This window comes from Aspergillus clavatus, genomic scaffold, assembly GCF_000002715.2.
Source record: "Aspergillus clavatus NRRL 1 1099423829800 genomic scaffold, whole genome shotgun sequence".
Classification (NCBI taxonomy): Eukaryota; Fungi; Ascomycota; class Eurotiomycetes; order Eurotiales; family Aspergillaceae; genus Aspergillus; species Aspergillus clavatus.
Window position 1 is genome coordinate 1,959,819 of NW_001517099.1, and position 22,746 is coordinate 1,982,564.

The window sequence follows — 22,746 nt, forward strand, 5'->3', positions numbered from 1 at the left end:
AGTAGATTAGAGACTAATTCCCAACACCAACGCTGTCTCGCCCAAAGTCATAGTAACATCCATGCAAGAATTGACAGAATATAAAAAAAAAAAAGAAAGAAAAAGAAAAAAGGGGGTATTGTGAGAAGAGAAATCGAACAGAGCAGAGCTGCAAAAAGAGATATTCACAAAGATATCAGTAAGGAATGTTTGGAGGAGGCGGCACGGTCCTCCGGACGTCGTGCTCCAGTGTTTCAAATAACTGGGAAGCAACAATGGGGGCATGTGGAACATGGTTTTCTTTATCGAGAGGCTTCGAGTCAGCGAGGCCCGGCCTTCAGAGGCGAAATGACACGCCAAAGCATTTCGATAACAAACGGACAAATTGCGCGACAAGAATGGTTCCCTGCAGAGGGCCCTCGACATAGTCTGACGGTGATTCATCCACATGAAATGATGACTCAAGGAAGCGAGACAAATGCTCATAAACAAAGTAACCACCACCGCCTAATGGTCACGCCAAACCAGCAACGCATTGGAAGCGTCGGCCCCGGAGAATAAAGGCTACTGAGCCAAGCGGGGACCACACCACTCAGAGCATAGTACCGGGCACAAGAATAAACAAGATACTCAGCGCAGCCGCGACCAGTATGGCGATCAATAAGGTTGCAATCGCCCGTTTATTCAAGAGCTTTCGAACATAAGGCTCGCGGATCGGCGCCCAGTTCATGAACGTGTATTCGCTGTAGCCGACAAAAGCCATGATGGGGTCGAGTTTGTACTGGTAGGAAGCGATGAGATAGGCCGCTACCGCGAAAGGAAGAATCACCTAGTCCATCATCAGTAAGGGTGACGCATAGATCACTTCAAAAAGGTTTGAACCTACCCAGCAACGGGTATGCCGTGGCTTGTCGCGCAAGACAACGTAGAAAGCTGCCCAGAACCCACCGCCAAAGCTGATTAAAGCGCAAGCCAGGCGGATCACCACGGTCAGCGGCACCAGATTGCCCAGGGCCTTGGCCTGCAAAAACCCGGGGTAGGCGTCGCGTTCCATCGCTTGGAAGACATAATCCTTGGCGGGGTCGAACACCTCTGGATCGTCTCGTCCGTCATCCTCGACTAGATTGATAATAGTCGATACCATTTCCTCGGGGAGAATAATTTCCCGCTCAGCACCAGGCAGCAGATAGGTATACAGGATCTTTTCTGCGGAGGCGCGGATATCCTGCCGGGTAACCGTATGGCCAGGCGAATGCGAGTCATTCAGCAGCCCAGAGTCCGGATGGGGCTCGTACTCGTTGGAGGAGCTGCGGCCGCCGTTCCGCGAGGTGATACTACCCTGGGGAGAGTTCTGCGTCGTGTGGCCATCGGAGCGCAAGAAGGCCGACAGTCTTTGGTTCGCGTCCTTGTCGTGATAGTCATGGAAGCAGTTATGGCGCAGACTGGAGGGCCCCGCTTCGGTGAGCGGGATGTCGCCGAAATGCTCCAGGTTATCTAAGGCGGCGGAGGAACCTTTGCTGTCTGCTTTTTCGAGATCCGGTGTGGCGACCAGGACGGAACGACGCAGCTCTCGGACGTAATGGCGGCATAGCGACATGTGTTGCGAAACATCGAGCCTGGTTCAAGTCCGAGATGATCAGTATGAGTTGTGATACCCCCCCCGAGCGACGCAGCGCCCACGACGCCCACGCGCCAACATACCAGAAATCCAAATAATCGACCGAGCGCTGCTGATCTCGCATGTAGATGTAAAAAGAAAAGAGATCGACAGGAGCCAGAGTCCGACGGCTCAGAACCTCGAACAGGGTGGGAAGCCGATTCCGTTGCTCCATCTCCAGGAGCGACGGCGACGCCATGTTGGAGAGATGTCGACAAGAACCAAAATCGCTAATAAAACCGAAAGTCCGTTCACTGAAAGAGCGAGAGGCAGATCGAAGCGAAAGCCGAAAAATTCGAGAAGGAATGACGATGTCTAGTTGGTTGTCGGTCCAAGAATAGGAGTTGGCCCGTGTTTATGTGCCACTAACGGTCTCAATAATAATAGAATCCGTCAGCTCACGATAGGAGGGGCCAAGAAAGTCGCGATCTGTTATGCAGTAAACGAGTGACGAAGAGGCAATTGAATGCAGATCAAGGCATAATATCAATGGATTATTTGCTTGATGACTTTATGAAAGCTCTGTGATCATAGGAGCCCCCCGGGGGTGAGGGCACCTGAAGTTGAAGAAGTCGACAAGCAGCCGCTATATGGCATCCGAAATCAAGGAGGAGGGAGAGAGAGCGAGTACACAGAGAGCGATGGTCACAACCATAAGAAGAAGAAGAAGAAGAAAAATGAAGTAGATAGTAAGATTAGTGGTGGCTTGGCCCGACCACCATCATTATTATTATTATGATGATTTTAAGCTCAAGTATCCGTAGTTGCCTGCCATCCCTCTTGAATGCTTTCTCCACTTTGGGACTCTCTCTCTTGCTTGACTGACTGCCAACAAAGCGGCTGTGAGAGTTGTTCCGAAATGAACGACCCACCGTGATCAACACACCACGTTCTTCGACTGCTGGGAAAAAAAAAAGATCACCGTGGTTATCTACTGATAATTAACTATGAGGAACAATGCTGCAAGGGAGAGTTTGACTACGATGTGATGGCTCTGGTGGCTAGAAGAAGCTCTAGAGTCGAGAAGCTAAACAAGATGGCAAGTCTCCAAGCCCATGAGTTAGTTCCCTTGCCTAATCTGCTTGAGCGGTCTCCCAGTCCCAGCCTTTCCGCATGTTACAAAATCGATCTTTACAGTACAGATGATGATTTAATTACTGTGCTGTTGTCTGAATATATCACAAAAGACGAGAAACGGCCAAAATGCTCCACCATGCATCAATTGGGTATTCGTTGGTTGCAAGGAAAGATCAACGCCATCCGTAACCTAAACTCCCACACGCTTCAAGACGAAGAGAAATCGAAAACGAAAAAAAAGAAAAAAGAAAAAAGATATCAATCCGATGGCCAAGACTTCAATGACCATCGGCCAAATGCTACGCCGGAGTCAGTAATGAATCAAACCAATAACATAGTGCATCGTTTCTGGATGACACTCACCGACCACTCTGGGATGTTGCGGATCTGCTGCCACATAAATTTCTCCAGCTTGTTCGCACTCTTTGCATACGGCGTGTTCTCGTTATTGTACTTCCGACAATTATCAAAGATCAACATGGCATCTTTGATGAAGTCCTGCGGTGTCGGATACATGTCCTTCTCGTGCTTCTCTTCCATGGTCGAGAGATCCATTGGCTCTTTGATGACTTCATAGTAGTCGGGCACCTCGTCCCGGTTGACGGGCTGGGTGAATGGCCAAGCAGCACTATGGTTCTGCATATCATTAAGCAGATGTAGCAGCTGGTTATAATTCGGCCCATGGCGTGGCTGGCGCGCCAGCTCATCCATGTCTGGGGACCATCCGGACTCTTTGATAGCGGGAATACTCAAAGGATCGATCTTGCACGGGCCATTCTTCCACTCCTTTGGCGGCGCGTGGATGATATGCGAGCGGCTGAACGCTCGAATCTTCGCCTGAACGGCTTCTTTCTGCTTCAGAAGCATGCGGCCTGCCTCGAGATACCGTATCTTGGGCAGCATCGTGCATTGCATTATCGTTCCTCCCTCGTAATCCTTGATGTACCCCATCCAGATCGATTTATCGAGCGTAATCTCTTTCGTGAACCCTTGTTTCTTAAAATAACCAATCGCATAGTTGTCCGCATACGTCAGAAAATGCATTATGGGCGAGGTCGCTTTCACGTAGTCCTAACATGGTGTTATTGTCAGCTCTGGACCGCCACAATCACCAGGGAGACATACCTTGAGATGCGACATGAGATGCGCACCATAACCCTTGACTTGCTGATCAGATGAAATGGCGCAAAAGACAATTTCCGCGAATTTGCGGCCATTGAATGGACGGTACGTGATCCCTCTGGATGCCCATCAGTGACAACCCTTGTCAAGTATATACAAAGCGCCGTGTCCACATACCCTACCACCTCCAACGGATGCTTCACAATGGCAATGGATAGATGCGATCGATCGTAGACAAGCCGCGCAATGTAATCCTTTGGCATTTTCGGGAGCTGTTTCTGAAAGATGCACTTCAATCCGGTAAGGACGACGAAACTATCCCGCGCGCCATCATTATTGACCACTCGAAACTCGATTTCACCTCGTCGTTCTTCCAAGACTGCGGGCTATTGTGGGGTATCAACATCAGCGACTCCGTCGAATCGGCATCCACCGGCGAAGCTTACCTTTTCAGGGAAGGGGACGATCCTCAGTGGTGGCTTGTCCAGCGGTTCCTCCTCAATCTGCAAGAGATAGATATCATGGGTCAGAAGTAGCATTCAAGAGCAACTGAAACCGAGGGACCGCAAACCTTTAGCTCTCTGTCTGGAGAGTCAGTGCGCGCTTTCTTGATCTGTTTCTGGAAATCCGGGGAAGCCGCCTCTTCCGAAGCTTTCCGCTTGGTACCTGGCATAGCTGTCAGTCGACTCTGGAAATCGCCCAAAAACGAGATACACAGCGCGCAGACTCACCTTCTGACGTGAGTGCCGGCATGATGTGTTTGAAATGCTTGCGATGAGGCCGCCTTTTTGCCCTCAGCCTGGAACCAAGTGGCGCCAACTGCGGACTCCCCGATATGAGCGGAGATGGGAGAGGGACCGCGGATCGGAGATACATTGCTCCACCGGCGATTGGGGCCAGATCAGCCGTTTGGGAAACGCGTCGCTTCTTCCCGCATTGGAGATAGTTAGAGAGAGCTCTCTCTAGTGGCCAAGTAAATGTAGACATCAATTGCGCTTCACCTCTGTACATGCTGCCTTTGCTGTGACACATTCGATCTTTTTTTTTTAATCCATCCTCAATGTCTCTGAACGAAGTTTGGGAGGCAGCTTCCGCAAGCCCTTATTCTCCCCTGATCTCTAAAGATCAACAGTTCTTCGTTGGCTTCAGCCTGCTGCTTAGTGGTAAGAGGGATATAACCGGTATAGACATCGTTGGAGGCTAATCCACAGCTTAGCTTTGGTTTTGACTGGTCTTTTCGGTCTGAGTAAGTCTCATGCCTCGTACTGAGATTCAAGCTCCGCTAGAACTATTTCCTTACGTGTGCTTCCCAATAGATCGCTCTTTCTTGAGCATTGCATCATTCGGTGTCCCGGCCTCATTGGCATTCGGGTGAGTTCAGACGTGCTATGATAGATAGTATCCTTCCATGCTCATGTCTTGTCTTCCTAGATTCGGAGCCGTTTATATGATCTGCGCCGCTGGTGTCTACGTTTGAGTGACTCGCATCTCGATGTACTATAAAGTGGAGAGTTGAAGAACAGAAGACACGTAACAAGGAGACACATCTTTACATATCTTCACCATACCCCAATAATCTACTTCTCGGTGCTCGCTATCACGTTCCCTTGGCTATCTCAATCGACGTTGCAAGGGCCATGGCAACCACCGAGTCTGCGCCCATCTTTTCTGCTGTCTCCAGCAACGCTCATCAGCTCTATACCTTACTTCAATGCATTGGCTTCGCTTCAAAAGCCACTGTTCAAATCACCCCAGACGGGATTCGGTTCTCCGCCGAGGAGACCAGAGTCATACAGGGGTTTGCATTTCTCGACAAAGCACTCTTCACAAGCTACACGTTCAACCCGCCTCCAGGTCAGCGGAACACGATCGACGATTCTGACGATGACGAAGTAGGGGAAGATGCTACGGACGTGGCATCATATCCCTGTTTTGTTATTTCCCTATCCGCCCTCCTTGAAACGTTGAAGATCTTCGGCATCAATGATGCGTCGTCCGGCAACTTCAGCAGAGCAGGCAGCGTTCAACCACCAAATCCTTCTGCGTTATCCGCCTTCACCGCACCAGCACTACTCCTGGACCGTTCATGCACGCTACAATACTTGCACGACGGTGCTCCTTTCAGCGTCACGTTGTCCGAGACAGGTATCAAAACAACCTGCGACTTGACGACCTACGAGCCGGAGGACACCGACCTCGATATCCCCTTCCAGCGAGACGGCATCGTCATGAAGATCATCATGCGTTCCGCCTGGCTCCACAATGCCATCACAGAGCTCGACGCCACGGATCCAACCGTCCTAAAACTCTCAGCCTCCGCAACGCGAGAGCCATATTTCGCACTGTCCGGCTCGGGCGGTCCCCTCAGCGAATCAACGGTAGAATTCTCAATCGAGCAACCAAATCATGGCACCGGACCGGCCGATAGCCACCACAAAGTGCTCACCGATGATGGAACATCCAGATCGCGGGCCAAGAGAGCCAAACTCGCGCCTACCGTCACGGAAACCTTTCTCGTCAGCCCACCGTCGTCCATGGGCTCTCGCATAACTCAGGGTTATCGGTTCTCCATGATCAAGAAGGCAGCTCGTGCGATGGCAGTGGCTAATAAAGTCAGTATCCGGGGCGATAGACAAGGTGTCTTAAGCCTCCAGTTCATGATCGAGTTCGACAACAATGGCCCTGTTGGCGCAGCTAGCGGCACACGGTCATCGGCAGGAAGCGCTGGGGGCACGGTGACTTTTGTGGACTTTCGTTTTGTACCGTTACTGGATGAGGATGCAATGGATCTTGAACTGGATTAGCACCGGGTGCTTCATTTTATCGCTCATCGTATAAACATATAGAGTAGAAGGACATCATTATGTGTGACAGATAGGCTTGAAGTGTGACTGCTGCGAAGAGGGTCCCTTGGGACTTCCTTAACGCGGGTATGCGAAGCAAACATGTAGCTCAAAAGGCCGTAGAATGTAGCTACTAATGTACAAAGAAAGCAAGTCGAGGGTTCGTCCAAGTGCCTGGGCTCTGACTTGGTCGTAACAGCATAGGGTCGACCAGTCACGAGATACGGGTGGCACCGCAGCCTCGAACAGTAGAGTGCATGGGCTGTGGAATTTACATGACCTAGGATCCGTCAGCCCATTCTTCGTACAATTGCATACCTTGGGGGGAGAGAAGAGACTAACCTCGGCGATAGACTGCCTCTCAATAATCGACTTCTGTTTCTCATTGCGTGACACGCGATAGTAGTAGTCGCTGAAGTCTCCGCACTGCATGTGACGCAGGAATTCTTCGTCATGGGTGATCACAATGAGCTGGAAGTTGGCCTGCTGCTGCCGCGTGCGGATGATGTCGTGCAGGGACTCGGCAAGAGAGCGGATGTTGTCGCGGTCGAGGTTGGTGGTCGGCTCGTCGAGTGCGATCAGGCCGCAGTTGACGCCGAAGCATTCCGCCAGGGCCAGGCGGATGATGATGCTCGCCAGCACTTTCTGCCCGGCACTGCAGCGTCCGCGCATGTCCATCTCGGCGCCCTGCTTGACCATACAGACGCGGTAGTTGTAGGATCGGTTGCCCTTGGCGTTTTCGTTGTCGGAGCGGATGAGAATCGTGTCGACGTCGGTGCCCCTGTAGGTCTTCTGCCAGAGTTCGCCGATGATTGCGTTGATCTCCTCCATCTTTAGGGAGTGATACTTCATGATGGCTTTGTCCAAAGCACCACCATACCGGGCAAGATCATCGACGGCAGCTTTAGTGGTTTCCACCTTGATGTGCGCCTCCTTGTACTTCGACGTGGCGTCCTTGTAGTCCGTGTTCCAATCCGCTAGGAGCTGCATCAACTGATCATCCTTGGATTTCATCTCTCCCATCTTGCTTGCTTGCTTTGCAGCCAGCGCGTTATGTTCACGAGTTCGACGCTCCGATTCGTCCTTGAAGCGGCTGCGATCAACATCGGCATTCTGAGCTGCCAGCTGCTCAACTTCCGCTGAAACTTCTGCCAGTGTTCGGGTCGCTTGACGATATGTCAAGTTGTCAGAGTATTGACGTTTTGTGTTTTCGCTGTCCTTGAGCTGCGCAGATATCTTGTTGATCTCTTTTGTGATGTTCCCTTGTTCGGCTTCGAGCTGGCTGATTTCATTCTCAATCGTTTGCAACTCCCGTCTACTTCTCTCTAGTTGACTGGGGCCGCCTCGTTCATTGTAAGAATCAATCTCTTCCGTGGCCACGTCCAACTGGCGGATATTTTCGGACAGTTGATTGATGCCTTGTTGCAACTCTCTCTCTCGGCCCTCAACCCGTTGGGTAATATCGTCGTACTGAGCTTGGTATTTGAGAAGTTCCGGTGTCAATTCCTCGATATCCCTGTCAGCCTTTTCAATTGCTTCTCGTTGCTGATTATTGAGGTTCTTGTATTCCTCAATGCGAGAAAGTAGGTCTGCTTTCCTCTCGAGCTGGAACTTTGTGTTGTCAAGCTTGCTTCTCGCGTCTCGGAGTTGCAACTCCAGATTGTTCATCTCTGTCCGGGCCTGCTCTCTGTCATTGGAGAGCTTCGCCAGTGACTTCTTGAGAGTTCTAGACTTTTCGCCAATACCAGCGATTTCTTCTTGAATGTCCTCAAGGGTGCGTGCGGCAGCTGTGTCTTTCTGTTTCGCCGAAAGGTCCTGGATCTGAGACCGAATAGTCTTGATCTCGCTGTCATATCTCGCAATGGTGTTAACGGTTTTGGAGAGAGCCTCAACTTCTCTCTTCTTCTCGGCCTTTTCGCCAACAATCTTGTCGTGATTCTCGAGTTGGTCCAGGAGCTCATCGCGTTGGAGAACATATTGATCTTCCTCCTTCTCTAGATCAGGAATCTCTGTCTTCGAAAGACGAGTCCATGTATCATAGGATGTGCTAGCTGCCCGCGCAGTATCGAGTTCGGATTCAAATCTCTCAACCCCCTCCTCTTCCACATTTAATTGTGCTTTCTTCACAAGACCCTCTAAACGCTTTCTGAAGACCGTGAATTCTGCATCATCCTTGAACGTCCTTGAGCACAGTCTACAGACTTTAGCCTGCCTGGCGGTTTCAAGACAACGCATCATGTAGTCACCGATTCCAGCAGTCTGCTCCGCATCCCTCCTGGCAACATCTAGCTGCGCTTGTCGTTGCCTCAGTACTTCGGGATACTCCTCGGGGTCTTCATTGATGGCTTCTCGAATCTCTTTGGCACAACTGCTGAGCTCCTTTTGCCGCTGAGTCAATGTCTTCTTGGCAGTCTTCAGTTTGAATTCAACCTGTTCCAATTCTCTGCTCACTCCATCACGTTGGCTCTCAGCCTTGGAGAGGTCCCTAGATTGCTCTTCCAAGACACGCTGAAAGTCTTGCTCGAGACTGGCAGGATTCCAGTTGGAGCCGACGAACTTTGCAAGACGTTCGCCGTGAGCACCTTTCATGGTCTCTAAGCTACGCTCCCGCTCTTTCAGCTCCCTCTTCAAATGATCCAACCGGGCGAAATCACCAGCACGTTTTGTGGCTTCGATCAATTCAGCATTGAGTCGTGAGCTCTCGTCCTCGAGGTTCTGGATTTCCAAATTCAGGTCCTGAATCTCCTTATCCCACGAAGCAGATCGCGCGCGATCCTTAGCTTCGGTCAGTCGAGAGGAAATATCCTCAATGTTTGCTTCGAGTGCAGCCTGGACACCTTCATCCACATCAATTTCGTTGAGCTTTCCCTGGTAATTGGCGGCTTCCCGGTCATTTGAGGCGATTTGTCGCTTGGCCGCATTCTTGCTTTCCTGCAATGCAGACTTTCGCTGTCCAATCTCATTCAAGGTAGACTGCACTTCTCGTAGCTCAGTCTGCGCCTCTCGTTTCACGCGGTCCAGAGCTTGGTTTTGCTCCTTCAGCAGCTTCCGGATCTTTCGCATGAAGTCATCGATGTCGGCCTGGTCCTGGATACTATCAAACCCTCGGATGTTGTGGCTGCGAGCGATTTCCCGGGTCATTCTCTGTCTCCTCTCTACCTGGCGTTCAAAGTTGGCTTTGTCATTCTCGTATTTTCCATACTCCGCTTGTTTAACACCCAGCCTCTGACGGGTCTGTTCGATTCGATCCTTAATTTCCATATAATTTTCCTTCTGAGCTTCCTCTTGTTGTTGGTATTGGAGCTGTCTGGACTCGAATTGCTCGAGATTTGATTGCAGCCACTCATCCGGGTCATCAAGCTCAACGAGATGTCGTTTCAAATTATCAATAGTCGACTGGAGACTCTTTGCTTCGATGCGCTTTCCTTCCAAGGATCCGAGAACCTGCGCATAACTCTCCGATTCCTTCCATGCCTTATCAGCAAGCTCGGCGACACGACGCATCTCCTGGGAGAGCTGATGGGTTTCGACACGCAGCGCCTCGATCTCATCCTGGAGCTTGATAGATCGTTTCTCTGCGCGATCAGCTTTCTCCTTGTCTTCCTTCGCATGCTGTTCCATAATTTTGTATTTAGCAAGCTCTTCATTCTGCTTTTTCCGTAGAGCCTTGATGTTGTCGATGGCTTTTGTATATTTCATGGCTTCAAAAATCTCATCGAACTTCTTCTTCAATACCGATGGTTCACTCATGGGCCACAGACTTTCGTCCTGATGGCAGAAAATGACCGAGTCCAGGACAGCCTTGGACACACCGAGATACTGAGGCATGATTTGATCGAGCTCTGCCACGCGAGATGAGATAGCTGTTCTCTCGCCATCCTTGATCATCAGAAGTTGGCCCTCCAATGTCTTCTGTTGTCTGGTCGTTTTCTTCACCGTGAGTTGTAAGCTTCGTGTCGCTACCATCTTCGCTCCAGATGTGCTTTTGAACGACAGTTTCACCTGGGCCAACACTTCTTTCTCTCCACAGAGCTATACGGTGATTCTTAGCAGCTATCTCTATACAATGGAACAATGTCACTGGGATACCTTTGGGTCGTGGATGAAAGCACCACCCTTGCTGTTGGGCGGAAGATCGCCGGTGGTGGCATATTTGAGACATTCGATGATGGTCTATTCGCCTCGATTAGCCATCGACAGAATATTCTCCGGTATCGAAGTAGTCCCTACCGTCTTTCCTGAGCCGTTATAACCGACAATCAATGTAAGAGGTGTGTGGAACTGGATCGTCTCGCTACGAGTGTTGTCGAAGGAGCGGACACTGGTGGGTGGAAGTGTCATCAGTATATGCAGCACGCTTCTCACAGGCTGTTGTGTCAAGATCAACTATACCCAAGAATCGAGAGTTTGTCAATCTTCGCTATAATCAAAGATGGCGTCAGCTTTTTCTCAGTCCGACCATCACTATCTGCTCTGTGCACTACCTACACCTGTCAAGCTCGTTAGTATCAAAAACAAACATCGACAAGCATAATACTACTCACATGATGAATGATCGCACTCACAGTGCTGCCTATCAAGTTGATATAGGCGATTTTGCGGATGTCTCAGACCGCAAGCGTAGCCACAACGCTGGCGGATCATTCAAACCTCATCGGAGCTTGATCGTTATCGCCGCTTCTGCCTGCGCGTCAGGAAGACGCGGCCCAGCAGCGCGAAGTCACGTGCCTTAAATGGCAGCATGGGACTCTATTATCAAGGACACATACGGTCTCTGGCCACTCAAATAGAATCAAATAGTATTCGCCTTTTTGCTCTATTGGTCTATTTAAGACTTTATATTCATCCTACTTTCAACTTACCTTACAATGTTGTAGAATTTACCTGAGGCTACAAAAGTGAGTACTTCGCTATCGAGACCCAGTGGTCTGAACCCGCTGCGTTGGCCGCTGATATTTGGTGCTCAGCAACATTAAAGGCCATGTACCTGTCTTGAAGCTGCTGTTCTTCATTCCAAATCCATCGCCCCACTCGGATAACGAAAAAAAAAAACTGCTCGAAGTCAGCATTTGGCTCAACCGTCCGTCCGGAGAGAGATTTCATCGTGTGAATACTGAACTTTCTGAGACACTCGTGCACAGGAATGGCTATTGGAAATCTTCTAGACGGCGAGTATAAGCGAGTCAACGCCTGTGTCCGTTTGTAAGACCTCGATCGTCGAAAAGTAGAAAAGACAGCATTGTCCACTGCGACCCCTTGTGTTGTTTGTGCTGATATAGCAGGTGATACATCGCTCTCACTGAAGTTGGAGGGTCTCAAAATCAGAAACATACATCAAAGTCTGGATGTCATCCAAAAATTGGTTGAACAAGCCATAACCACTCTTTTTTTTTTTTTTCTGCAAGTACGGAAGCTGAGTGGCAGCTACGTGTACTCAGATGCCTCTAAGCTGCCGCTCTGTCGATACAACATACCAGGAACTTAAACCTGACTAGAAGATTTGCGCCTGAAGAATCTCGGCGCGTACCGAAGAACATTAGAAGGGTGATGAAGAGTATTGTATTGCGGAATTCCTTAACAGTAGACTGCCGATGTTGCAGAAGACGCAAAAGGCATTCCACGGGTGGAGACTCATGGCCGGTCCTCACGAGGGAACGAATCGTGCTGAAACTGATATGAATCGGCGGCAGGCGTAGCCATCTGCTATAGAAAATGAAGAGGTGATGATAGGCTATTTATCGCTTCTATGGACATGGTCAACATTGTGTTATGGTTATCATCGAGAACAGAATGGCACGCACTCATACAAACACCACCCGACGACTGAAGTATCCAAAAGTCAACAAGGAACGAGAAGCAAGGTACCTGAATCTCCTTTTCCAAAGCAACTGAATGCTGGGTCGCTGCTTGAAATCCCATCAACCAAGAAAAAACACCCCGGGGAGGCAAAAAAGAAAGTAAGGGACTGGACAACGTGGAGCAGTCATGCCAATACAATCAATTATGTAGAAGGCGAAGGTTTGATGACATGAGACTTGTAATCTTTATCAATGTCAGCAAGTCCCGGGAGTTTTCTTTTCTCTCCGATGGATGACAAGCTGGTTGTCTACAGACGCTGGAATCGTCTTGTTCTATCAAGCAGTTCATTCATTTTTGTTTTTATCAGCAAATGTGAGCTCTCAGACGAGGCTCCCCAGTACATCATTTTTAGTTTTAGTTTTATTTTTTATTTTTTATTTTTTTCAAACCCCGTAGTATCTATCTAACTCTACTTTTCATTCTCAGGCCATTGGCAAATCAGACTGACAACCCATTCTCTGCATTCCAGCAATCGATCCTCCAGCCGTTCGTTTCAGCTTTATCCTCGTCATCATACAGAGCGGCGGCCCTTCTGCCACATTTAACTACTTTATCTGCTAGTTGAGTACTCCACGGGGTATGGAAACTGCCCCTCTGGCGTCGGACAGTGTGAGACAGAACCAGACATACGCCCTCGAACACGAGAGAGATTCCTCAAATACCATGGACATACAACGAATCCCACGGTCGTTCTCCAACAGCAACAGCAATAATGCAAATTACGGCAACGGGACCTCTCCAGGAACAGCTTCCCAGCCGTATCTCGATGCGACGACGGAACAGGGTTGGGCGCAGCGCGCCCTCGCCGAGATGAAAGATATGCTCCTCCTCCTCCGCTCTGATGGCACCGTCCTCTACGCCTCCCCGTCCTGCAAGTCCATCACCGGCTACGAGTCCAAGCAGCTCGAACACGATGCCCTCACTCGTTTCATCCACGACGACGACAAGTCGGTCTTCACTCGAGAACTCGAAGAATGCATCGCTACGGCGCGTCCGCTTCATTGCCATTTCCGCTTCTATCGGCCAAATAATTCCTTCTTCATCGTCGAAGCGTACGGCCATCCGCACGTGAAGAGCGAGAATGACACCTGCCACGGCGTCTTCCTGGTGTGCCGACCGTATCCTACTAGGAGCTCGGCGCTGCTCGACTCCTTCCTCGAGCACAAGATCGAAAATATTCGGCTCAACCAACGGATAGCGCAACTCAGAGCGGAGGAGGAGGAAGACCTGAACGCAGGCCGACAGTCCTACCCCAAGGGGAACCCAGGATCGGCGAGCATGCGCCAGAACCTGCCCCCATTCACGTACTACGATGCGACCGGCTCCGGGGAGGAAAATGAGTCCTCCGACACGGTCAACACCGACGAAGGGGAACCGAGGTCATATCTGGAGACCACGATCCGCCAGTCGGAGGAGCTGGCGCACATTGACGGGATCGAAGTCATGACGGGCCTGTTCTACGGAGACGGCGAGCGATCACAGGGTCTGAGTACCGGCGTTCGCCAGGCTCGTCTGATCCAGTGCGATATCGACATCGCCACGATCGAGGAGCAGGCACGGAGCGTGCAAGAGACCGATCGAAGGAAGCGGTTGAAGGGCGAGTATCTCTGCACTGATTGTGGGACTTCCGATTCCCCTGAATGGAGAAAGGGCCCCGAGGGACCCAAGACCCTGTGTAATGCGTGTGGATGTGAGTTGTCTTGTCCCCGACCGTGCTCTTCAAGCGACTCGTTCACTAACCAGTCCTTGCCTAATAGTACGCTGGGCCAAGAAAGAGAAGAAACGTCAGGAATCAAACTAACCATCTACTGTGGAGTACACCCACTTACTCCCCATCCGAGTCTCGCGCTGCTGTTTCTGTTCAGCAAAAGAAGATACCCTTGCGTTCTGCTCCTTCTAGGTTTCGTTTTTGCAAATACGGCTTGTTCACGGGCCCCATGAGCGCCACCATACCCCTTGGCCCCCGCTACATACATATATGATTCATTTTTCCTTCTGTCCATTGGCATCAGGCTGTCTGGTGGTTCTTACGGATTCATACGTCTCCCATTTTGCGTTTCTTTTGCTTCATTGGATTCGATGAGATCATTTCGACCATCTATACTATTCTCAATGTGCTTATTATCCAAGACACGATGACGGTGTCACAGAGTCCAAGAGATAACGCCATAATCAATAATGGCCCAGCTGCGCCTCCACAACTGGAGCTATTGAGCAAATAAACACACGCAGACAGGGGAATAGAGCAGAAATCAACAGAACCGGCGAACTTTTCGTTCGACAAAAGGTCACACAAATGGTACATACTGCTGGAAATATGATATGATATGCCATGACATTGCTTCTCACGCTCTGGCTGCCTTATTGGGAGGCGGAGGGAAATACATCTGATGTTGAGCTGCGTACCCTGCCTGGGCTTGCGACGCAGAGGTCAGGGCCTCTGCCGACTCCTGCTGCATCGAGCGGCGCGGGTCGGAAGCGCCGAAGTATTCTCTAAGCGGGAGGTCGGCGGAATTGTCTCCTCCGAGTCGGTTAAACGCAAGGGTACGGGGTGACATGACAGGCATGCCCTCTTGCGGATACGCCGGTGTCATGGGAATCATCGAGGGGGATTTGAGGATCGCCTCCTCATACTCCTTCATGCTCCTCTTTTCTTCGGCCCGCTCCAGTCGCTCCGCGCGCTCTTCGGGGGTCATGATGCATGAGTGGATACTCAGAACAAATTCCACAAAGTAGAGGACGCTATCCTCTGGGTTAGTTGATGAGATCTAGGACTGGATAGGAAATTGAGGATCCTTGGATAGACGCATCACTCACATGATCACGATTGTAAGCGCAAACAAGGCTTTGGCCTGCTGGCAGTAATTGATATTCTCCTTGTGCGCAGCAACAGAGCACTTCTTCGCAAGATACCACGGCGCACCCGGTTGCGGGTGGCTCGGGTCTGACATATCACTACCGCTCTGATATCGAGCAGAGACGATATAGACTGCAAAGAGACCGCCGTGCACGATCACTGACAACGGCGGGTAGAAGATGCGGAGAAAATGTACAGGAGCCTTGGTGATCAGGAAGAATGTACTCAAGACGCCGAGTACCAGATTGTAATCTGTGATACTGCAGTGGCCTGTCAGTAACGTGCTCAACAAAAGCATAGGGGTCCTTTACAAGGCAGAGGAGAAGTAAAGGATAGAAGACAGGATGGACATACAAGCCACTCCAGACCATAGGCGCAGTGTATGGGCGATAGTTCGCAGCAGCATACAGCTGCTCATCCGGAGAGCTGTTGAAGCCGTTGTCTGCGCCATCTTGCCACAGTTTTGTCCGGTAAAGGTTGTGAGAGGCGATTCCAGTAAATGTGAGGATGGCAATAGTAAAAGGCAACTCGACGGCCATCAAGTACAGGAGCAGTTTGTGATGGCGGTGGTTCCGTGGGAAATACATGGTGGCTGAGACGGTCGTATACCTCCAAATTCGTAATGCTCAAAGTATATCAGTCGCCAGGTTCTTATATCAGAATTGTTTTCTGCGTCGAATCTTGAAAGCGAGATTCGGCCAGTCCGGCTGGCTAGGCATTCAGTTCACTTGCATTGAATGACCCAAAAGGCTTGATCAACCACAGCAGCAAAAAGAATCAAACAAGCTACCCTCAGGGAGAAGCATCGTAGATCAGCCGGAAACACGGGCGTAGATATGGCCAGGAGCTCCGCCAGACCAGCAGGGTCGAAGGCCCGTCGTTTTCTCGTTCATGCTGCCGGACCAAGAAGAGGGGCACAATCACAGCAAGGATGTGACAGTCGAACCGGAGCATCGAGCGATGCAAAAGTTTCCTCCAGCTGCATCTGGCCAATGCTTGGTGGTGTGAAAGCGCCAGCACAGGCACGAAGCCGGGGATCCAACACCAATAAGGCTGCAGTAACCCGCCCTTTGGCTGCCGGCCATCACACGCTAGTCCGTGTGACGAGGGGTTCTATCTGCAGGCTGGAGATGCGTTCCATCGGTGGCATCGAGGAATCGAGGAATCGAGCTATCCAGCAAGCCAACCTGAATGAGAGAATAGTGGTCCTGTCAGAAGGCGAAGCGCCGATGTGGAGAGGATCACTTGAGTGGTTGTGATCGTGCTTGCAGGATACTCTATCCACTTTATTGGCGTGCTCGACCTCTCAAACTTCGATGACTAACACAGAACAAGCATTCACATTTGTGTTGAAGAGATTCGACGTCCAGAAAGATACCGAGAGACAGATTTACGTTGGACTAAAATAGATGAGGATGGGATGAATTGATGAAGTTTGGGATGGAACGATGATGGAGATAATGAATTCAGTATGACACAGAGACAAGACGTCATTCGGACGGTCGTAGAACAATTCAATCAATGATTTACCACCAGCAACGGAGAACAGAAGATATGTCCATCAAAAGACTATCTACAGGACGTTGAAGTAGAGAAGGAATAACCAAAAGAAAAAAAAAAGGCAATCCGAAAACTAAACCTCTTTGACGTCAAGCAACCAGGTCGACCTATCTGGATGCAGACTCTCCGGTTCCTGTGGTGCCTTCGACTCCACCGTCCACCACCACTCTCAAGCATCGCTTCCTCTCGCCGTGTGCCTGTGCTCGCGCAGCTGCAATACCTATCTGCTCATCATCAGTCCGCTCCGAATGGGATCCGATGCCAGATGGATTTTCCAACTTCACGGAAAGCCTCTGTGCCGCATTTGATCCGCACTGCGGCAGAGCCAAGGCAGAACAGACTATACTCTGTACGGCTTTCGCATGTCGACGAGGTCAACCCATCAGTGCGGTTGGTACATTTGACGATCCCTCCTTATGTGCAGAGCTTGGATGAGCAAGCTGAAGTATCAGATGGAGAAGTATGTCGTAGCGTCAGATATATATATATCTATATCTATATCTATATATCTACCACCTGTTGATGTCGTTCGTTGTCTCAAGCTAACTAGCACATAAGACCGATCAACCACAACCACTCACCTTCCTCCCTGGCCAATGGCTAGATGTGCATATACCTGGCATTGCCAATGCCGGAGGGTTTAGTATCACCTCCACCCCAGCTGATGCGCAGGTGCTTCCCTCGCCAGGCCCTCCCTTGGAATCCCTTACGGACGAGGAAACGGGTTTGCCTCCTATAGATCCGCGAGGAAGGGCGCCCTACGTGGAACTAGCCGTCCAAACTGCACCCGACAACCCAGCCAGTGCGTGGTTCTGGAAACCCAAGGACGAGATCATGGGCAAGGAGCTGAGTATCCGCGTCGGAGGCAGCTTCGTCTGGCCTCCATCAGGAATCCCCCTCGACAAGATCAAGAAGATCATCTTCATCGCCGGCGGAGTCGGCATAAAGTACGTACCCTCACAGGCATATCTCTTAACACCAGCCTACAAAATACGGCCCCTAAACTAACCCACCACACAGCCCCCTCATATCCATGCTTTCCCACCTAAACTGTAACAACGACGGCACCGCCGCCCTGCACCACCACCCAGACATCCACTTCTTCTACTCCACCAAGCTCCCCATCCCCGCAACCCCCTCCATCCCCGAAAAGACCCCCGAGGCAACAATCGACCAGATCCTCTTCCTCTCGCGGCTGCGCGAGATCGCGCAAGCGCAGGCACACTCCGGCCGTCTGCGCATCGCGCTGAACCTCTTCCTCACGAATCTCCACGAGGAGTCTGTCCCGCGGCTCTCGGAGCCCGTACCGGACTTGAACATCCAGGCGCGCAGACTCCAGCCTGCTGATCTGCGGCGGGCTCTTCAGGGGAGTGAGGGCATCATCCGGCCGGAGGAGTCGGTGTGCTATATGTGTGGGCCGCCGAAAATGACGGATGAGGTTGTGAGTACGCTTCAGGGGTTGCTGGGTGATGGGCAGGAGCGCATATTCTTTGAAAAGTGGTGGTAGTCGATTGATTTTTGAAAGGGATTTCGTATTGTAGTCAAGTTACCTTCTGTTGGAGTTTGAGGTTTTGAGCTTGAGCATGGTATTTTCATTTCAGCAAAAGCCATGGAATCCATGACGATCACCGAGGAAATATACTGTATGCTCCCAGATACTTAAAAATAAAAAGAAAAGTTGAGACGTATGTTAAAAGGATGAATAATCCATGCCTCTTATTCAACTGGCCGGCCATCTCGGCTCACGCTCATCAGCCTTGCACACTTAATATATACAGTTGAAGGAGAATGTATGATGAAGTGTCCGAAAGAGATCGCTAGTTAAACAACACAGACCGGGAAACGAGGGTGATCAAGGTGAAAGTAGCAAGGTATAAAGAAACAAGAAGTAAACCGCTTTTGGCCCGAAAACAACTAGAAAGACGACGATAAGGGACGGCGCTGTATGTCGCTATAAGCATGCTCATTGACTTCCGTCCGGGCCCTTTACAGTGCCACCGTCGATGATCATCATCTCGTCAATCTTGGCCTCGACCTCGCCGTATTCAAGTCGCTTGTACGTGACAACTCGTCCGGGGTTCATGTCAAAATCGAAGAACCGGATGCGCCGAACGTAGCCTCCGTAACCTCCATAGCCTCCAAAGCCGGCACCGCCTCCATAGCACATCCAGAGAGACGGCTTCTCATTTTTGTCTTTGTTAAGCATGCAGTAGTCATTGACGTGGTCACTAGAGATATGTCAGCAAATTCATTTGGTCCGCTATCACTAGTCGAGAGATTACTTACTGTCCGCAACTGACAAACAGGATACCCTCCTCCTCGAGTGCGTCTTTGAAACCAGAGTTGAAACCTGGAGCAGTCGGGGCTTCCGCCCAGCTGCCTCGATAATAATTCGCCGTGTCGCGGTATTCGGGGAGAGGAATATGGATGAACGCCATGTTCATGTGCATGTGACTGTATTCGTGGTGTTTGGCTTTCAGGCTCTGGGCAGTGTTCTTGAACCACCGGATCTGGCTGGGCTTGATCCAATCGTAGCCCCGGAACTGGCGTTCATCAGGAGAATAGGAATGCGAGTCGAGCATATATAGAGTCAACGCCGAGTGCGCCGTCGTTCCCCGGCCGAGGACCTCCACAATGTAATTCCCTACCCCGTCCACATCTTCAGGACCGGCGATTGACAAAGAATAAGGTAGGTCTTCAAGAATACCCATAAGCTCTTGTCGGTTGAGATTGCCTTCGTCGTCATGATTGCCGAAGATGGCTGCGTAGGGGATTTTGCGATCCACAAGCAATTTGACGGACTTGAAGAGCGCGCTTTGGGCATCCTTTGCGGTTTCGCCGTTCACCTGGTCGCCGCTCAACACAACAAAATCCGGCCGCTCCTCGTCCAGTAGCCTTTCCACAAACTCCAAGGTCCGCGGATCCGCTTCGCACTTCTGACCAGGCACAGGCTCTGCTGGGACCGCTTCCCGGCATTCTCCCACTCCAGTGCTCAAATGAAGGTCTGCCATCTGCATGATCTTGAATTTTCCATTCTCATTGATCCGAGGCACCGGCTTCTTGGTTTTCGGCGGGTCTCCCCTCCGAATGGTAATCCGGGCTTCCACTTCCTCCGTCCGACTATCCAGCAGCAGCGGAGTATCTTTCACTTCCCAGCCGACACGCGGGTCAACCGCGTCGGCGCCAAATAGCACATCAACCGAGGTGATTGCTTTTTGCGAATCGCTCGCATGACGTTTGGCCGTTCGCTTCAGCCAGATTCCGCCCGGCCGCTGTTCCCAGTCGTTCTGTTCAGCGTGCGGATCATTCGACGATTCCGGCGTACGTCGGCCTATTTTCAGATCGATCACGACCTTATCTGACGCAAGCAACTCCTCCTCCTTCTTGCGTTGGAACTGGACGTATGCGCTGGACGTCCAGCCTGTGCGCAGATAGAGATCCTTTTCCACGCGGAACCATGCATTCGGATCGACCTTGCAACTCGAAAAGAGGCTGAGGGAAGAGCACGTCACAACGGTGACATCGGTAACAACAGAGCCGGCATAATGAGTTGGGAGGTGGCCATGGATGGAGGCGGGTAGTACACGAAACTTGTTATCGAGAACGACCACAAAGAGTAACGTAATCAGAGCGACAATCGCGAGCTGCACGCCCGTCCGAACCTAACCGCAATCCAAGAACATCAGTAGCCAGAATCAATGTCTCGAGGAAGGGGGTGATCCATACAAGTCGGCGTGTCATGTTAATGATAGGGGCCCCTGGTAACTTTTGAGCAGATTGTACACACCAAAGCCCTCGAGCATGATTTTTGGGGGCACCAGACTCTGAAATAATATCTGGCCACACCGCGGACTAGGCTTTTCAAATTAACGCCAGTCCATTTTCTGGGGTTCGAAAGATGCTGATTATCCGACGGGCCCCCCGTATTTGTAGCACCATGAAAGTCCAGACTGGCAGGCGGTCACATGTGGGCCAAGTCCCTGATCCGCGGCCGGCTAACTGTTTTGGGACGAGCATAGAGGAGCCTTGTTCTCTAAGACAACGAGTCTAAGGTAGATGGATATATCGTTGAATAGGGGGAAATTATTTCCCTTGGATGATGGTCACAATCATGGAATCTTTTCTTCTATCGTAGTCATCTATCCGTACTAAGAAATCCAAGTATATATCCATCCGTCTTCGTATCTATCATATCCTCGATCCAGCTTGGATCCAACATCCCACATGTCGATATGGCAGCACTGCCACCCAGAATAGCAACAGAATGATCACTTATAGCTGTCTTAGTTGCCCTCCTTCCGTACCTTCTCGAGTCCCTCTTCAGCCACCTTCTTAACGGAGACCTTCCCGCTCAGGATGTCTTTTGTGGTGGCCAGGATCGACTCCCAGCTCTCGAAGATTGTGAAGGGCATTCCTTGACGCTCGCAGAAGGTCACCAGATCTAAATATAATCAGCACACGAGCAAGGAATATCCACACTCTTCCTGGCTTACCATGTCCCTTCCGGGCGAAGAGAAGATCAGTCTCTGCTGCGGCAGACAGATCGGAGACACCATCTCCAGCATAGAGCAAGGTCGGCCGCTCTTCATCGGGCAGTGCGGCATATGGCTTGATCTCCAGGGATTTATCGTGGCCAAAATGGCTTGAGAGATAACCATTAGATCTCTGAAAGCGTAACCGGGGATCTACGGGTAGTCTCACCTCTCGTCGTGGTATTTGATCTGCCAGCCGCCCTCGGTGTTGATGTCCTTGCCGTCGCGGCTTTCGACGTCGTTGGAAACGATATAGAGATGATCATCTGTCTTGTGTCCCAGTAACGTCTCGAACAAGGCGCTGATGATTGGCTTCATCCCCGAGGACAAGACAACAATAGGCACGTTGTTCTCCTTGGCCCAGTAGTAGAACTCGACAAAGTGAGGATCCAGCTTCATGTTCTCTTGTAGTGTCTTGATGCATTCATTGAAGGGGGTCTTGACGCTGTCCAGCATGTCGCGGAAGGCATCACTATACGATCACCGAAGAATATGAGTGCTGACCCATCAATACTGACTGCCACACAAACGGCACATACCGGAAGCTCGCTTTACCCTCGAGCACGTCCATGTTGAGTTGACGGCGCCTCTCTCGTCCATATCCGAGATTGTCGGTCTTGAAACGTGTCAGCCTGTGAATGAATCCCAACAATGTCTCTCGGTAGGGCAAGGTGATACCAAAAAATCATTGCCTAGAATGAAGCACAGATAGTTAGTTTCCGAGTCATATAGTTCATGGCCGTCCCCCTCCCCCAACAGCGGGGCCCCGCAATGCTTACTATCTGCCAGTGTGATAGTCCCATCAAAATCGGTAAAGAAGATGATTTTGGGGTTCGTCCGGATATACGGAAGATCGGTAGAGCCCATGATGGCGATGTGTATCAAGTATCAACAAAGATGCTGAGAGTCCGGAAAGGAGTCAGAATCAAGAACGGTTGCGGCTTAAGAACGACGGATATGATGCTATCGCTAGACCCACTTCGAGGAAATCCAGCGAGATATCGCAAAGTCGGCCGGGTAAGTGAGCGCAAACCGGAGATGGTCCGAGTAGAGAATTGCTCAACGGATCGAGGTTTGGAAGAAGAGAGATCCAGAGAGGACTTTGGCTTTATATTCTGCCAGTTCTCATATGATTCATCCCGCCGGTGTGCTCAACCGTTTAGGTCCCAGTGCCCCGCGTCTTCACATAGGGTGATTAGACTTACTCCGTAGTCAATCTTGCTTGGCCAGTTGTCATTAGTGCAGTTTGGGATCAATTTG

The 22,746-nt window shown here is 50.7% G+C and overlaps 9 protein-coding genes across 9 annotated transcripts, besides 5 other annotated features; 3 read left to right on the top strand and 6 right to left on the bottom strand.

Moving 5' to 3' along the window:
- The first annotated feature begins 82 nt into the window (after nucleotides 1-82).
- Nucleotides 83-111: a microsatellite.
- Nucleotides 112-571: 460 nt separating this feature from the next.
- Nucleotides 572-1,835, bottom strand: rgsB (putative RGS domain protein (Rax1); the record flags this gene model as incomplete). Its single annotated transcript, XM_001272116.1, has 3 exons — nucleotides 572-808; nucleotides 866-1,595; nucleotides 1,681-1,835. 3 exons carry the CDS (start codon nucleotides 1,833-1,835, stop codon nucleotides 572-574), a joined length of 1,122 nt encoding a protein of 373 aa, XP_001272117.1.
- Nucleotides 1,836-2,291: 456 nt separating this feature from the next.
- Nucleotides 2,292-2,314: a microsatellite.
- A 720-nt stretch (nucleotides 2,315-3,034) lies between these two features.
- gcnE (histone acetyltransferase GCN5) lies at nucleotides 3,035-4,588 on the bottom strand (the record flags this gene model as incomplete). Its single annotated transcript, XM_001272117.1, has 6 exons — nucleotides 3,035-3,784; nucleotides 3,839-3,953; nucleotides 4,013-4,221; nucleotides 4,282-4,338; nucleotides 4,407-4,501; nucleotides 4,567-4,588. The coding sequence occupies 6 exons, from the start codon at nucleotides 4,586-4,588 to the stop codon at nucleotides 3,035-3,037; spliced, it is 1,248 nt and encodes a 415-aa protein (XP_001272118.1).
- A 307-nt stretch (nucleotides 4,589-4,895) lies between these two features.
- On the top strand, nucleotides 4,896-6,639 carry ACLA_051650 (putative DNA repair protein Rad1; the record flags this gene model as incomplete). Its single annotated transcript, XM_001272118.1, has 5 exons — nucleotides 4,896-4,998; nucleotides 5,052-5,081; nucleotides 5,152-5,206; nucleotides 5,267-5,306; nucleotides 5,377-6,639. 5 exons carry the CDS (start codon nucleotides 4,896-4,898, stop codon nucleotides 6,637-6,639), a joined length of 1,491 nt encoding a protein of 496 aa, XP_001272119.1.
- Nucleotides 6,640-6,756: 117 nt separating this feature from the next.
- Nucleotides 6,757-11,019, bottom strand: ACLA_051660 (MRX complex DNA-binding subunit; the record flags this gene model as incomplete). Its single annotated transcript, XM_001272119.1, has 3 exons — nucleotides 6,757-10,710; nucleotides 10,768-10,851; nucleotides 10,909-11,019. The coding sequence occupies 3 exons, from the start codon at nucleotides 11,017-11,019 to the stop codon at nucleotides 6,757-6,759; spliced, it is 4,149 nt and encodes a 1,382-aa protein (XP_001272120.1).
- A 1,860-nt stretch (nucleotides 11,020-12,879) lies between these two features.
- Nucleotides 12,880-12,919: a microsatellite.
- Nucleotides 12,896-12,919: a microsatellite.
- A 197-nt stretch (nucleotides 12,920-13,116) lies between these two features.
- ACLA_051670 (GATA transcription factor LreB) lies at nucleotides 13,117-14,338 on the top strand (the record flags this gene model as incomplete). The annotated part of the gene is made up of 2 exons (XM_001272120.1): nucleotides 13,117-14,227; nucleotides 14,295-14,338. The coding sequence occupies 2 exons, from the start codon at nucleotides 13,117-13,119 to the stop codon at nucleotides 14,336-14,338; spliced, it is 1,155 nt and encodes a 384-aa protein (XP_001272121.1).
- A 544-nt stretch (nucleotides 14,339-14,882) lies between these two features.
- On the bottom strand, nucleotides 14,883-15,981 carry ACLA_051680 (uncharacterized protein; the record flags this gene model as incomplete). The annotated part of the gene is made up of 3 exons (XM_001272121.1): nucleotides 14,883-15,279; nucleotides 15,355-15,654; nucleotides 15,749-15,981. The coding sequence occupies 3 exons, from the start codon at nucleotides 15,979-15,981 to the stop codon at nucleotides 14,883-14,885; spliced, it is 930 nt and encodes a 309-aa protein (XP_001272122.1).
- Nucleotides 15,982-17,219: 1,238 nt separating this feature from the next.
- ACLA_051690 (FAD-dependent oxidoreductase) lies at nucleotides 17,220-18,461 on the top strand (the record flags this gene model as incomplete). Its single annotated transcript, XM_001272122.1, has 3 exons — nucleotides 17,220-17,414; nucleotides 17,513-17,901; nucleotides 17,975-18,461. 3 exons carry the CDS (start codon nucleotides 17,220-17,222, stop codon nucleotides 18,459-18,461), a joined length of 1,071 nt encoding a protein of 356 aa, XP_001272123.1.
- Nucleotides 17,432-17,463: a microsatellite.
- Nucleotides 18,462-18,917: 456 nt separating the features above from the next.
- On the bottom strand, nucleotides 18,918-20,695 carry ACLA_051700 (metallophosphoesterase family protein; the record flags this gene model as incomplete). The annotated part of the gene is made up of 3 exons (XM_001272123.1): nucleotides 18,918-19,182; nucleotides 19,241-20,616; nucleotides 20,681-20,695. The coding sequence occupies 3 exons, from the start codon at nucleotides 20,693-20,695 to the stop codon at nucleotides 18,918-18,920; spliced, it is 1,656 nt and encodes a 551-aa protein (XP_001272124.1).
- A 542-nt stretch (nucleotides 20,696-21,237) lies between these two features.
- On the bottom strand, nucleotides 21,238-22,057 carry ACLA_051710 (putative Phosphoserine phosphatase; the record flags this gene model as incomplete). The annotated part of the gene is made up of 4 exons (XM_001272124.1): nucleotides 21,238-21,395; nucleotides 21,448-21,596; nucleotides 21,656-21,958; nucleotides 22,026-22,057. The coding sequence occupies 4 exons, from the start codon at nucleotides 22,055-22,057 to the stop codon at nucleotides 21,238-21,240; spliced, it is 642 nt and encodes a 213-aa protein (XP_001272125.1).
- Between the last annotated feature and the right edge of the window lie 689 nt (nucleotides 22,058-22,746).